The 15,714-nt window shown below is 51.5% G+C and overlaps 2 protein-coding genes across 2 annotated transcripts in view; both read left to right on the forward strand.

Moving 5' to 3' along the window:
* LOC104673303 (Fanconi anemia group D2 protein) overlaps positions 1-5,929 on the forward strand; it is a 42,919-nt gene extending 36,990 nt beyond the window's left edge. Inside the window, 7 exon segments of the mRNA XM_010377302.2 lie at positions 1,246-1,365; positions 1,810-1,883; positions 2,187-2,333; positions 2,630-2,766; positions 3,728-3,859; positions 3,970-4,183; positions 5,737-5,929. Coding sequence (XP_010375604.2) covers positions 1,246-1,365; positions 1,810-1,883; positions 2,187-2,333; positions 2,630-2,766; positions 3,728-3,859; positions 3,970-4,183; positions 5,737-5,929 — 1,017 coding nt within the window.
* Positions 5,930-8,068: 2,139 nt separating this feature from the next.
* LOC104673304 (putative protein TPRXL) lies at positions 8,069-13,907 on the forward strand. The gene is made up of 3 exons (XM_010377303.1): positions 8,069-8,425; positions 12,441-12,445; positions 13,700-13,907. The coding sequence occupies exons 1-3, from the start codon at positions 8,069-8,071 to the stop codon at positions 13,905-13,907; spliced, it is 570 nt and encodes a 189-aa protein (XP_010375605.1).
* Positions 13,908-15,714: the final 1,807 nt, after the last annotated feature.

Here is a 15,714-nt window from a genome sequence, read left to right on the forward strand (position 1 = left end):
GGCTGAGGCAGAGAATTGCTTGAACCCGGGAGGCAGAGCTTGCAGTAAGCCGAGATCACACCACTGCACTCCAGCCTGGGCAACAGAGCGAGACTCTGTCTCAAAAAAAGGCAAAAAAAAAAAAAAAAATAGTTTTCCTGAACTCCTATCTTTGTGATTTTATGATACTTGGAAACTACTGGCCTGGGTTGCACTTACTTTGTATGAGATGGAGTCCCAACTCTGTCTCCCAGGCTGGAGTGCAGTGGTGCCTCCCAGGTTCAAGCGATTCTCCTGCCTCAGCCTTCCCAGCAGCTGGGATCACAGGCATGCACTATCATGCCCAGCTAATTTTTATATTTTTAGTAGAGACGAGGTTTCACCATGTCGGGGTTTCGCCATGTTGGTCAGGCTGATCTTAAACTCCTGATCTCAGGTGATCTGCCCCCTTCAGCCTCCCAAAGCACTGGGATTACAGACGTAAGCCACCACTCCCAGGTCAGTTGCATTTATTTCTATATCCATTTAATCTCTCCAATTAAATTATAAAGTCTTAGCAAGAAAGATGTTGAAGCATGGGGACAAATAAGTGTATAACTGGAAAGTGGGACATAAAGCTAGTTCAGGCAGGGCACAGTGGCTCACACCTGTAATCCCAGTACTTTGGGAGGCTGAGGCAGGAAGATCACTTGAGGTAAGCAGTTTGAGACCAGCCTGGCCAACATGGTGAAATCCCATCTCTAATGAAAGTACAAAAAAATTACCCATGCATGGAGGCAGGCGCCTGTAGTCCCAGCTACTCCAGAGGCTGGGACAAGAGAATTTCTTGAATCCAGGAAGTGGAGGTTGCTTTGAGCCGAGATTGCACCACTGTACTCCAGCCTGGACGACAGAGCGAGACCCTATCTCAAAAGGAAAAAAGAAAAAGCTAGTTGAGAGAGAAAACAGAGAGCCTTGCATGCAAAACAATACATTTTTATTTCATTCTTTAGGCAGAGGTATTCCTTAAGGGTTTCTTAGCATGGAAATGGCAAAAATCAAAGCTTTGCTTTAGAAAAATTAATCTGGCTGCAGTGTCTGACTGATTGGAAAAGGGATGATATCGGAAAGAGACAGACGGGTCAGAACATTCAGGAAAACTTCAAGTGAGAAGTAGAGCTTTGCCAGTAAAATCAGAAAGTGAAAAAAACAGTCTTGAATGGGGCGAATGGAGTTTGGGAAGGACTGGCAGCCCAAGGTTTAAACCATTCTTCCTCTTTGCTCCAGGTGACTTCCTTGTTGCAGTTGGTTCATTCCTGTAGTGAGCAGTCTCCTCAGGCCTCTGCACTTTACTATGATGAATTTGCCAACCTGATCCAACAAGAAAAGCTGGATCCAAAAGCCCTGGTAAAGCCAATTGTCTTTTCTTACAGCAATAAAGCATGAGAGCTGCTTTACTACACTCTTCAGGTCTTTCTGTTGTAGTGTGAAAATAGATCATCCTGTGACCTCTCCTAAATTCTAACTGCGAAAGGCTTTTCTGCCCTACCCTGCCTCAGGGCTCTTCTCTGAGGCTTCCTTCACTTAATAACAATAACAATAGTAAAGAAGAGATTGACTTTGTTAATGATGGTGGCTACTATCTGTCTGAGAGCCCTATTCTATGCTAGGCCTTGTGCTAAGTGCTTTTTATGCACTCTCTCTTTTCTGCTTCACAATAATGAGATATTTATTGTTACTTCCTTTTTAGAAATGAGGGAACTGAGACTTAGAAAGGTTAAGAGTAATTTATCTAGGGCTCTCCAGCAAGTACACCCTGCGCTGCCCTTAGTGTTTGTTTGCTTCCTGAAGGAACGTGTTGGGCACACCATCTGCAATGATTTCCAGGATGCCTTCGTAGTGGACTCCTGTGTTGTTCCGGAAGGGTAGGTATTGTTTACCTGCTGGCTTGGTTGTACTGGTGAAGTTACATCAATTCTGTCAGTAACTGATACAAACTTCAGAACACCCTTGACCTCAGCCACAGCTGCCCAGTCCCACAGCTTCTTTCCTCCCAACCCCAGCATCCCTGCACCTTAGCTCCAAAATTCCTAAAAGGTTCACGTTTGTTCTTCTGTTTCTAATTCCTCCCCATGACGTTGTGTTTGAAATTGGTTTGCTCTAGTGGTTTTCCCTGCAGCCTTGTGTATTCCTGATCTGCAGCATCAGATTCTGGTTTTTCTCCGCAGTGACTTTCCATTTCCTGTGAAAGCGCTGTACGGACTGGAAGAATACAACACTCAGGATGGGATCGCCATAAACCTCCTGCTGCTGCTGTTTTCTCAGGACTTTGCAAAAGATGGGGGTCCAGTGACTTCAAAGGAATCAGGCCAAAAGTCAGTATAGCTTTTCTTTTCTAAACCTGTTCATGTTTTGAATGTTCACGGGGAATTCCACAGTTCTTGGTGGGGAACTTGAGTCAAAAAAGTTTCTCTCAGGACAAATGGTATTTGGAGAGCTTAGGGAGGATGCGGCAGATTCCTTGGTTTTTCTTGGACCCTTGGCTTGAGATTTATATTGCCTTGTGTGAGCCAATAGATATTCTGAGATTACTTTCTCAGCCTGATGTCTGGACCCCGCTGTGCCTTGCAGTGCAGCTCCAGAGACTAAATGCTCTCTTCTTCTACTGCAGGTTGTCCACCTGGCCGGAGGTGGCCACTATCAAGCCGCTTGGCCTGGATGAGCAGCAGTGCTCCCAGAAGGTGGTGGTGCAGGCCCGCCTGAACCAGCCTACCCTCCTCACCAGCATCATCTTCACAGAGGACATCAGTAAGGGCTGAGTGCCCTTACAGGCATAAGCCACCTCGCTCAGCCTATTTGTAAGGCTTTTGATACATGGGACTGTATTGCTTTCCAACAAAACAATGTTAACAATGCACAAGTACCTGGAGAAGAGTCAGAAACATTTTGTATCCTGCTGCTGCTATGCTTCATTTCAGAATTCCCCAGGTAACGCCATTTACGTACCTTTTTATGGAGCAAGTAAAAAACATCTGTATGAGTGTCCATGCGCCCCTTCTACAATATACTTGATAATCATATAAACACACCATCATAGGCTGGTTGCAATGGCTCACACCTGTAATCCTAGCACTTTGGGAGGCCAAGGTAGGAGGATTACTTGAGCCCAGGAGTATAAGACCAGCCTAGGCAACAAAGCAAGACCTTGATTCTATAAAAAATTTTTAAAAATTAGCCAGACATGGTGGTGTATGCATGCCTGTGGTCCCAAATACTAGGGAGGCCAAGGCAGGAGAATCACTTGACCCCGCGAGCCACTGCACTCCAGCCTGGGCAACAAATTGAGACCCTATCTCAAAAGAAACAAAAATAAACAAAACCACCAGCATAATCCCTAAGCTCAGTGGAGGGACAGGGCTCTCGTCTTTGGGATGGGAACTCATCACACTATAACCCTTATCACTTCACTGAATGGTTACACCCTGAATAAAACGAAGTTTTTCTGGAGTTTTCTTTGCCCACAGCTTTAAATGCTGGTGCCCTGCATTTAAAAAGCCGGACCAGGTGGTGACAAGGCCCCCACAGCCCTTCCTTTCTGGTAGTCCCTGTTAACTGTCAGCGGGGCCATGTGCGAGGCAGCTGCTTGGCATCTGAGGGTGAAGCTGGTGGTTGCTGTGGTCTTTGCCAAAGTGTAAGCCTGCAAGGCTTGGAGGTGGAGCCAGGGGCAGGTGCTGTCTTCAGTGCTGACTTCTCCCTGGGGTTCCTCCAGCCACAGGCCAGGTCCTGCGCTGTGATGCCATCTTGGACCTCATCCATGACATCCAGATCATCTCCACCATCCGCGAGCTCTACCTGGAGGACTCCCCCATAGAGCTGAAGATGCAGGCCCTGGACTCCGAGGGTGAGGACATCCCCCTGCCTGTTTGTCCTCTGCAGCCCATGCTGGATCATCCCTCTACTATGAACCTGGCCTCTCTGTGTTTCCCACTCCTCTGGCATCCAACCCTGCAGGTCCCCTGGAGGGCAGCTTCAATCAGGGAAGTGAAGTTGCTGCTTGTGGAGGTGCTGAAGAGGCAGAACCCACCCGTGAGGTGGGCCCCAAGCCCTCGGTAGCATCGAGCCATGGCCACTCCTGGCGCTCCGGGGTCCCTGCAGCAGGGCCTGTGTGCTCAGAGCTATGGCGGACCCTGGAGCCAGACCCTGCTGGTCACAGCGCTGGTCCTTGGTGCAGCACATCTTGGGGAAGCCAACATTCTCAGTCACAACGGGAGGCTGGGAGAGGCTGGCTGGGGCTGTGCCTCCTGCTTGGACTCTCAGGGAGGGTTTTGCTTCCTGGTCCAGACCTTAGAGCCAGTGTGCCAGGCAGGGAAGGTCCTTTTATTTTGGAGGAGACTGAAGCATGGAGTGGGGTGAGATGCAGGGTGTACAGGGTCCTGTGTGTCAGCGTGGGACTCACCTTTTTTCTCAAAGCAGAGGGAAGCTGAAGAAAGGGTGGTGCAGGAGGTGATGGGATCCTGTCTACAGGGTTTGTGGGGAGTATAAGCTGTTCTTGGGAGCAGAATGAGCAAAGTTTGAGTTCACCTTGTGGCCAGGCATTCTTAGGGGCACTTCACACACCCTAGCTCATTTCCTGTATGGCGACTAGATGATGCACAGAGAATGAACACAGCCACACACTCACCTGAGTGTGCACACACACAGAACAGATGTGGAGCTAATATGCAGCCAAGCCTGGCCCCAGAGTTTTCCCTCCTGGGCAGGGGGTGGCAAGCTTCTGTGGAGGGCTGGATGTAAATATTGTGGGCTTTCCTGGCCATATGGTGTCTGTGGCAACTATTCAGCTCTGCCATTGTCCCACTAAAGCAGCCTTAGATGATGTGGAAATGAATGGGTATGGCTGTGTTCTGATAAAACTTTATTTATAGAAATAGGGGGCTACATTTGGCCCAGCGGCTGTAGTTTGCAATCCCTGTTCATGACCACTCTGTTATATTTCCTGCCTTAAGTCACTTTTTAAAAAATAGGTGTTTATTTTTATCGACGTTTATATCATATGAAATTCACCGATTTTAAGGATACGATTCAGCATTTCTTGTTAGATTCATACAGCTGTGCAACCATCACCAGTATCCAGTTTCAGAACATTTTCATCACCCCAAAAGGAAGCTCCATACCCATTGCTTCACTCCCCATTCTCTCCTCTCTCCAGCCCCTGATAACCATGAATCTGCTTTCTGTCTCTTTGCATTTGCCGGTTCTGGACGTTTCATGGGAATAGAATCGCACAGTGCATGCAGCCATATACGTCCATGCGTACAGTGTTTTGTGACTGACTTCTCTCATTGAGCACGTTTTCAAAGCTCACCTGTGTTGTTGCATGTGTCCACGCTTCGTTCCTTTGTGTTGCTAAATCACTTTCCATTGCAGGGATCAACTGCGTTTTGCTTCTCTGGTCATCCTTTGATGGACTCTTGGGTTGTTTTCATATTTTGGTGGTTAGGAATAATGGTGCTGTGAGCACTCACATGTGGACGTGTGTTTTCTGGTCTCTTGGGTAGGAGTGGAATTGCCGGGGCACAGGATAACTCTGTGTTTAACTGTTTGGGAGCTGCCAGGTGCTTTCCCAAGTGGCTACCCCTTTTCAGATTCCCAGGGGCAGTGTGTGAAGGTGCCACCATCTCTATGTCCTGGCCAGCACTTGCTATGGCTCATTCTTGTGGTTCTAGTGAAGCCCCTTTAAAGTCACTTCTTTCCTGAGTGTGCGTCTGTTCTCCACAGGTGGGTGGTGGGGATGTCGGGACTGGGGAGGTGCCTGCTCTGGGCCTTCCCTGGCCACCGTCATGCCAGGAGGTCCCAGCAACCCTGGATGGTTTCCTCTCACACTCCCCGCTCTCCTGAAGGATTGATGCCACCTGCAGCCAGTTCCAGAGTAGGACGTCATCTGGTCATCACAGACTGGGTCATTTACTAGCAGCCCATCTCAAGGCCCCACCTTTGCAGCAAGGAAATGGTTAACTCCCTTCCTTGCCCACTATGAGGGTGTCATACTTTCTACTTGGTCCTCTTTGCCCCGAAATACTTTGATGAGTATTTTCGTCATCCCTTTTGCCTTTTTTTCTGAGCCTGCAACCTCTTTTCTGGTCAGAGTCTCCACTGTGAAGATGAACTTGACCCTTGGAAGCTTTTAGAGTCTGGCAGTCCCAAAAAGGATGTGCCTTATCTAGATTGATGAGTGTCAAGAAAGATAATTGCTCAATAAACTGTGGTAGATGGCTGCCCCTGGGTGTCAGGCAATGTGCTATTCCCTTGGTAAGTACAGTGTCTTATTGTGCTTATGAATGGTCTGATGCCCACTATATAAATGAGGAAACTGAGGCCCAGAGAGCTTCAGTAACTTGCCCACGGTCACACAGCTCATGGGTGGCTTAGCAGGGGCTGGGATCCAGGATGTCTGACTCTGTCGCCTGAGCTCTTTCTCGCTGGACGCACTGCGTGTCTGCTGCTGCATCTTCCTGGACATTGGGGGCTCTCCCCACGTGGCTGGGATCTGCCTTTTGGGTCAGAAGCCACCTGCAGAGTGCCCTCCTCTAGTCAGTGTTGTCATAGCTATTTCCTGGCCCACCTGTGGCTCTTGCATCAGCAGAACTGGACTAGCTCAGGGTCTCTAAAGATGCCCCCCTCCTCACCTTTCCTTATGCTGCCTCTTCTGCCTAGAGCACCTTCCCCTCCTGAACTCTGCTTTCAGAAGCCATGCTTCCTCTGGCATTGCCTCTCAGGTGTCCCCTCCTCCAGGGAGCCCTCCTTGGCTGCCTAAGGTGGGACTTGTTCTTCCCTTCAGTGTCCCTCAGCTCTTCAGTGGCCCCTGCCCTGGGGTACAGGGCATTTTCTACTGTGGCTTGTCAAGGTCAGCACTAGGAGGACAGAACTAGGATCAGTAAATTCTTTTGGACCCTTGTGCGTCTGACACTGGACTTTGGGCCCGGCTGGCATTGGGTAAATGTTTGCTAGGTTGAATTGCCTAACATTTTCCTTTAGCCTTCCTGCAGGACAGGGGAGGTGGATCCTCTGGAGACCGGACCCCTGGCTTTCCTGGTTAATATCTAAACTTGGCTGTAGGGCTCTGTCTGTTGCACATAGTAGGTACTGATAGCTTCTTGTGGAGTGGAAAAAACAAACTTTGGGCAGAGGTTTCCTGAGAACTTGTCCTGTCCCCTTGCCTCCCTTAGGGGTGCCCACCTGCAGCAGGTCCTGGGAAGGCAAACCGCCTGCCTTGATTTCCCCAGAGCCCACGCAGCTGGGTAACATTAAGGACGGTAACATTAAGATCACGAACTTCGGCTTAGGTACCACATTCCATGAGGGACAGCAGCTGACAGCCCTTTGTGGCACCTACCCCTACCTACATAGCCCCAGAACTCTTCCTGGGCCAGGGCTACCAATGCCCTGCCATGGATGTTTGGAGCCTCGGAGTAACGTTACATCACATGGTGGGTGAAGTTCTGCCCTTCCGCTAATGCAGTGTTAGGGTCTTCATGGCAAAACGTTAAAATGGAAGATATTTTTCCCCAGTATACTTTTCCTGAGGTCTCAAAAAGCCTCAATAATAAACTATTAACAGTAGATAGACCCCAGGGAGCAGACAGCACTAGAAGAAGTGATGAGGGACCTGTGGGTGAACAGTGGCCGGGAGTTGCCTCTGACAATATATGAAGAACAAATCCTAGACCACTTCAACCCCAAAACAACCCAGCTCTTGGTGGCCATGGGATTCCAGGCTGAGAACCTATCTGTGGCAATCAAAGGAGAATTATTCAGTTTTCCTATGGCATCCTACATTATTTTGGAAGAAACAAAACGAAAGAAGCAGTTTACTATCAGACCACAGTCCCTTCCTTTTGGGGTTCCCAACTGTTTTTCTCTATCCGTTGAAGTTTCCACCTTTTTTCTCCCACTGAAGCAGACTCACAGCATTCAGCAGAAGGGCCCCTTTCTGGCCAGTGCCCCTGCCGGCCTGCAGAGGAAGCCAGAGAGCTTCAGTGAAGCCCCTCAACATGATCCTGTGGCCTTTCTTTCTACCCAGAGCATCAGCAGCAGTGGTTCAGACCCAGAAATGTCCCTGACTCACCAAGCCCCCCAGCATGACCCCATGGCCTCCCCTTCCACCCAGAGCACCAGCAGCAGTGGTGGAGTCCCAGAAATGTCCCTGGCTCAACAAGCTCCCCAGCATGACCCTGTGGCCTTTCCTTCCACCCAGAGCACCAGCAGCAATGGTTCAGAATCAAAAACCTCCCTGGCTTTCCAATCCTTCCAGTATGACACTGTGGCCTCCTTCTCTGTCCAGTGCTTCAGCAGCAGTGGTGGAGACCCAGAAACCTTCCTGGCTCACCAAGCCCCCCAGCATGACCCTGTGGCCTCCCCCTCCACCCAGAGCAGCAGCAGCAGTGGTGGTGATGCAGAAACATCCCTGGCTTAGCAAGCCTTCCCCATGACTGTGGCTTCCGCCTCCACCCTGAGCACCAGCAGCAGCAGTGGTGATCTGTAAACGTCCCTGGCTTAACAAGGCCCCAGCATGACCCTGTGGCTTCACCCTCCACCCAGAGCACCAGCAGCAGTTGTGGAGACACAGAAACGTTTCTGCCTCAACAACCATCGCAGAAAGCCAGCACCCTCCAAGCTGGGCAGCCAAGGCTGTGACATCAGCCAAGCCAGCAAGAAGCTGGTGCTGTTGCAGAGCTGCCAGGATATGCCTTTTCACTTTATTAAAATGTTTTTTTCCTGTGTCCAGCCAAGAAAAGGAGGAATAAGATCACCCCAACATAGTTACACGGCTGAAGACAAAAATGAAGTAGGTGGGGCGGTCAAGCCACACTTCTTGCATTTTACTATATTTATTCTGTCTTTAGTAGCAGTATTTTAATTTGCAAATCATGCTTGTATTCATTCCTGGGGTACAATATGAGGATTAGATAGATGTGTGCACCTTGGAATGAGGAAATCCCACTACTTAGCATCTCCACCACCTCAGAGAGACCAATTCCACATGATGTCCCAGAAGTGTTGATCTAAAACCGTTGATCCCATAGAAGTAGCAAGTAGATGGATGGTGACCAGGGGCTGGAGAGTGGCAGAGGGAGGGAATGGCGGTGGGGGGTTGTTGGTCAAAGGACCAAAGTCTCAGGAAGGAGGAAGAGGTTTTGACATCTAGGGCACAGCAGAGTGACCAGAGTCAATGAGAATATCTTGCATTTTGCAAAACACCTGAGAGAGTCCATGTCCAATGTCTCTCTGCATTTAGATTGGAGAGGACAAAGGCTCTGAGGTCCAAGAACATTGAAACCTGACAGTGGACGCCAACAGCTGCAAGGAAGAGCCGGGTGAGATGCCCACGCTGCCGTGTGCCCAGCAACATTGAAGCCTGCAGCACTTCTCCCCTGCCCTGCTCTATTTTATCATTTTTTAAAAAGATGGCTCCTGATAAATGACCATCTCTTCCAAATCTTGTAGTAGCATTGGAAAGGTGGCAGGTGGGTCACAGACACTCTGCTGCTTTATGCCCTCCCTGCACAGAACGGTGGCTATGCACAGCCTAGTTTAGGCGGCATGCAGTCATGTGGTTCTTGCTGTTATACAGAAAACCTGAAAGGAAAGGAAACCTCAGAGAAGAATCAGGGTGACCCCACCTGCAGCAAATCATTACCAGTGGCTCTGAAGGGCTGAGGCTCTGAGCGGGTGCAGGGCAGAGTCCCATACATAGCACATGGTCTCCCCATACTCACACTACCTGGTGAGCATTTTCAGAAGGACCAGCGGCCCCTTGAGGTCTCAACTGCCTGTGTTAATCCTTCTGAGAGGTTCCCAGGAGGATCCCGAAGCCCTGGGAACCAGGCTGTGCTGGGGTCAGTGGCGGGGTGTGGTTCCCAAAGCGCCTTAGGAGGCCGCTTGTGCTGCTGGGCTCCTGACTGTCTAGTGCGGCATTGGCCTTTGTGCTGCAATGGTTTCCCCTTTTGCTAAAAGCAGCACGGAGCCATTCCCCTCAGAGGCCTGATGGAGGAGTGAGTCTTCAGTCAGGCCCAGGTGCTTCTGGGTGAGGCAGGCGTCCTGGGGGTCAGAAGAGGGTTGATGGCAAGACACAGCAGCAGCCCTGAGGGATGGAGGGGGTGATGGGAATGGGGGCTTTCATAAGGCAGGTTCCAGCTTCCCAGGAACCTGGTGTTTCTGTGTAAGGCAGTGAATCTATGGGTGCAGATGCCCCATCAACACCCATCAGGGAGCTTCCTCGGGGGTTCCTGAGGACCCTGAGGAAGGTCCAAAAGGCACCACCCTTGTGCATGGCCGGCATCTAGGTGTGCCCAGCCTTGAGCATGTGGTGACTCTGCCCACTGTTGATTCAGGTAAGATTCTCCTTCCCCAACGAAGAGCAGGACCAGGAAGCAAGAAGTGGGCTCAGGAGAGGGTGGGAGTGTTGTGGAGCCCCTTGTCTCCCCAGTGAGCTGCTGTCCTTTAAATCCACATTGGGGGTGAAGGTCCCTCAGGTGTCAATACTGGATCTCCCTCCACCCAATGCCAGTTTGTACCGCAGAAGGAGGGCCCCTGTGGGTTCTGCTTGAGCTCCCCAAAGGCCCGTCAGAGTCTGTCCCTCCACCTTGCTGCTGTGCCCCCTCTGGAAGTGCTGTCCTGTGAGAGGACACCTTCCCAGGCCTGACTTTTACTATCATTGGACAAGGCCAGAATTGTTTCTGGCTGTGACCTGTGGCAGAGCTTGACATCTCCTCTTCTGAAGCCAGGGCTTCCAGCCCATTGAGCTGGGCTGGGTCAAGGGACTATAGGGAAGGGCACCAGGGCAAAAGCCCACAAACAGAGAAACTCCCTTCAAGTATCCACCTCTGCCAGCATGCAGGCCGGGCAACCTTGGCTTGTTCATCATCCTTTGCTACCAGCAGCCTCCATATGGCAGACATTCTTCTCCTGGGGGACTGACAGCCATGGAGCGTGGGGAGCAGGCCTGAGCAGGGCGGGTTCCCTGAAGCCAGCCCAGCGAGCAGGGTCAGATAGTGGGGGTTGAGTTCAGTTCCACTGTCCAGGTGAGGAAACTGAGGCTGAAGAGAGATCAGGTAGCATCCCCAATGAAATCTGGCCAGGAACAGATGGCAAAGATTTGCTGTTTACCCCGTCCCAGGCTGCCCCACACCCACCTAGCCACTTCCCAGTACTCTGCTTTGTCCCCATTCTCAGGTTCTTAAGTCGTCCTGTTTTACACCTGTCACCCCTACTGGAACAAGGACCTTGCCTCCCTGAGAGCCACACAGCCCTGGCACCCAGGAGGCCCTCAATCAATATCTGTGGAATCAGTGAGACCCTGGGATTCAAGCCCGAAGTGTGTCTGCAGAGCACTGGAAGTGCAGCCTTGGGTCCGTCCCCAAGGTAGCCTGATAGAGCAGGCCTAGGGATCCGCAGGGGCCGTGGACGCCTACCGTGACTCTCGGGAAGGCTCGTGGGACTGTCACTAAGCTTATTTGCCTGTCCAATCTTGGGGATCCTGAGCTCTCTACTGGGCAAGCGCGCAGGGGTTCGGCTGTGCCTACCCGTCTCCGGCTCTGCCTCCCAGTCCCGGCTCCGACTCTTTGCCCAGGCTGGGCGGGGCCGTCGGCCTTTGGGAGCAACACCCCGCACTGCGTCACTGCCACCTGGCCCCGCCCCTATCTCTATGGAGACCCCAGGCTGCTGGACCAGATATCAGCAGCTGCTCCAGAGCCTGGTGCATATAAATCTTCTATATGCTTGCTAGTATCTGTCCCCTTTTTCCCCAGACCTCCTCCTGTGCAACACAGAATGATGAAAATCTAGAAACAGGAATCTCACTCCCGGCCTAGCCAGGACTCAGGTTTTGTGAAGGGGGATGAGGCAGGAGGAAAAGCAAACCCACCAAACCAACACCTAGTCTAGAGCCTGATCAAAGTGCCACTCAAAGCACGATTCCTCCCTTTACTTTCCCATAACCTGAGAATTCTTTCTGAAAAAGGTGGGCCCTGAGAATCTAAAAGCATCACGGGATGGAGGGGCAAGGGTCCTGAGAGCTGGTCTTGCCATCCCTTGTCCCAGTTTTCTTGAAGCTGAGCTCCAGAGAAGAGGCGGGGCCCGTGGGGCGTTTGGATTACACTCCAAGTCCAATTTCCAATCCAGCAATCCTACCCTCACAGGCTCCCTTCATCTGTCCACTTGGCAAAGGAAGGGGCGGGTCAGCCCATGCCCCCTGCCTGGCTGCAGACGACAACCATCAGAAGGGTGTCTGTGTAGCCGGGACCCCAGAACCATGCCTGTGTGGAAAGAGCCCAAGGAGCTGCAGCCCTGTAGCCTCAAGAAGAGTGTGAGGGACCCAGCCCCCTTCTGAAACCTAAACTGCATTCTGGCCTGTGAAGGTTGTGAAGGCCTCTAAGTGGGTCTTCCTGCTTCCCCATCTTCTGAGGCCCAGGCCTTTCTCAGAGCCTCCGTGGGTCCCACCCCTGGTCCCTTCCTGCCTCAGGCTATGTGACAGTATGACTCCCCACCTATTTGTTCATTTCCACTGGAAACACTAGTAAAACAATTCCTCAGCCTTGATCCCAGGGAGCGACCCCCACTAAACCAGCTGATGTGGGACCCCTGGGTCAATGCCAGCCAGAAGACACTGCTGACAGCATACAGAGACCCTGGACACCTATGCCCCCTATAACCCTGGTCACGGTGGCCATGGGATTCCAAGCATCACACATCTCGGAATCAATATTCCCCCCCACAAAAAATATGTATATGATTATCCCATGGCCACGTACCTAATCCTCGGATACAGGAGAAGTGCAGAGGAGGAGGCGCTCCATCATTGGAGGCCACGTACCTAATCCTGGGGTACAGGAGAAGTGCAGAGGAGGAGGCACTCCGTCATTGGAGCACAGTCCCTTCCTCGTGGGGGTCCCACCTGTTCTTCCCCATCTGACAAAGTCCACCTTCCCCATGGAGCCAAAGAGAGCTCAAAGGGAGCCAGCTGTTCCCACTTTTAATTTTTGGCTGCCCAAGAAGGGCGAGAAGTGAGGGCAGAAGCCCACCATTCCTGCTCAGAACTCTTCCTGGGCTGGCGGTACCAATGCCCTGCCACGGACATATGGGGCCTCGGCGTCCTCCTCTACCATATGGTGGCCGGGGCCCTGCCCTTCTATTCGGGGAACACGATGGACATCAAGAATAAAATTCTCACAGGAAGCTACCACGCCCCACCATTTTTTCCCCCTTCAACTTGAAAGACTCATTCAAAAGTTACTAACACTAGACCCCAGGGAGTGGCCCCTACTGAAACAAGTTTTGAGGGACTGGTGGGTGAACTGTGGCCAGGAGATGCCATGGACAACATACAAAGAGCCACTACTGGATACCAGAACTCCCAAACAACCGAGCTCATAGTGGCCAAGAACAGGATTCCAGGCCAAGAACATCTCTGTGCCAATAAAAAAAAAAAAAAAAGGATTTCACTATCCTGTGGCCACCTACCTCCTTTTAGAACAAACAAAAGCAGCAGTCCACCATCAGACCATGGTCCCTTCCTCCTGGGGTTCCCACCTGTCCTTCTCTATCCACTGAAGTTTCCACCTTCCCTCTCCCACTGAAGCAGGCTCACAGCGAGCCAGCGTGTCCCATATTCAGCATTCAGCAGAAGACCACTGTTCCTGCCAGTGCCCCTGCCGGCCTGCAGAGGAAGCCAGTTTTAGCAAAGCCCCCAGCATGACCCTGTGGCCTCCCCCTCCACCCAGAGCACCAGCAGCAGTGGCAGAGACCCAGAAACGTCCCTGGCCCAGCGACAACCATCGCAGGAAGCCAGCGTTGTCCAAGCTGGGCAGCCTGAGGCTGTGATGTCAGCCTCACCAACAAGAAGCTGGGGCTGCCGCAGGGCTGCCAGACCATGCACCTTTCAATTCTGTTAAGATTTTGTTGCACGCGTCCACCAAAGAAAAGGAGTAATAAGATTGCCCCAACATAGTTGCACTACTGAAGACAAAAATCAAGTAGGTGGGGAGGTGAAGCCGCACTTCTTGTATTTTACTGCATTTATTCTGTCTTTATTAGTATTATTTTAATTGGCAAATCATGCTTGTATTCATTCATGGGGTACAATGTGAGGATTAGATAGATGTGTGCACTGTGGAATGAGGAAATCCTGCTACTTAGCATCTCCACCACCTCACAGAGACCAATTCCACATGATGTCCCAGAAGTGTTGATTTAAAAAAGTAGACCCCATAGAAATAGTGAGTAGATGGATGGTGACCAGGGGCCAGAGAGTGGCAGAGGGAGGGAATGGGGGGGGTTGTCAGTCAAAGGACCAAAGTCTGGACAGGAGGAAGAGGTTTTAACATCTAGTGCACAGCAGGGTGACCAGAGTCAATGAGAATGTCTTGTACTTTGCAAAACACCTGAGAGAGTCCGTGTCAAATGTCTCCTTGCATTTAGATTGGAGAGGACGAAGGCCCTGAGGTCCAAGAACGTTGACAGTGGACACCAATGGCTTTGGGGAGGAGCCTGACGAGATGCCCACGCTGCCGTGTGCCCAGCAACTTCGGAGCCTGTAGCACTTCTCCCCTGCCCTGCTCTATTTTATCTTTTTTAATAAAGATGGTTCCTGATAAATGACTGTTTCTTGCAAATCTTGTAGTAGCATTGGAAAGGTGGCAGGTGGGTCACAGACACTCGGCTGCTTTGCGCCCTCCTTGCACAGAACGTGGGCTATGCACAGCCTAGTTTAGGTGGCATGCAGTCATGTGGTTCTTGCTGTTATACAGAAAACCTGAAAGGAAAAGAGACCTCAGAAGAATCAGGGTAACCCCACAGCAAATCATTACCGGTGGCTCTGAAGGGCTGAGGCTCTGAGCGGGTGCGGTGCAGAGTCCCACACGTTGTGCATGGTCTCCCCACACTCACACTGACTGGTGAGCATTTTCAGAAGGACCAATGGCTCCTTCAGGTCCCGTCTGCCTGTGTAAATCATGCTGAGAGGTGCCCATAGGGAAGGGGCTCCAGGCACCAGGGCAAAACCCACAGAGAAAGCCCCTTCCAGGGTCCACCGAGGCCGGGCCTCAGGAGCCATGGGGCCCTAGGCACAGGCCAGGCAACCTTGGGTCGTTCATCTCCCTCTGCAGCCAGCGGCCTCCTTTTGTGGGGACATTCTTGGGAGGGACTGACAGCCATGGGGACGGGGAGGAGGCCTGAGCAGGTTGTGCTTCCTAGAGGCAGCCCAGAGAGTGGGGTCTGGCAGTGGGGGTGGCTCCAGCTCCACTGTCCAGGTGAGGAAACTGAGGCTGAGGAGAAATCAGGTAGCATCCCCAGTTATATCCGGCCAGGAACAGATGGCAAAGATTTGCTGTTTCCCTCATCCCAGGCTGCCCTGTGCCCACCCACTTCCCAGTACTCTGCTTTGTCCCCCTTCCCAGGTTCTGAAGTGGTCCTGTTTTACACCTGTCACTCCCACTGGAGCAGGGACCTTGCCTCCCCCACAGCCACAGAGGCCTCGCACCCAGTAGGCCACAGATCAGTATTTGTGGAATCAGTGAGATGGAATTCAAGCCCGAGGTGCATCTGCAGAGCATTGGAAGTACAGAACTGGGACCCCGAGGCCACAGGCACAGGGGTCCTGGGGACCCACAGGGGCAGTGGATGCCTACTGTGAGTTTCCAGAAGGCTGGTGTGACTGTCACTAAGTTTATTTGCTGGTCCAATTTTTTGGAATCTTGAAGT

Source organism: Rhinopithecus roxellana, chromosome 1, assembly GCF_007565055.1.
Source record: "Rhinopithecus roxellana isolate Shanxi Qingling chromosome 1, ASM756505v1, whole genome shotgun sequence".
In the NCBI taxonomy this organism is placed as follows: Eukaryota; Metazoa; Chordata; class Mammalia; order Primates; family Cercopithecidae; genus Rhinopithecus; species Rhinopithecus roxellana.

What these genes read in the sequence shown, in the direction of transcription:
- LOC104673304 (XM_010377303.1), top strand. Translation starts at nt 8,069, where the DNA reads ATGTCCCTGACTCACCAAGCCCCCCAGCATGACCCCATGGCCTCCCCT.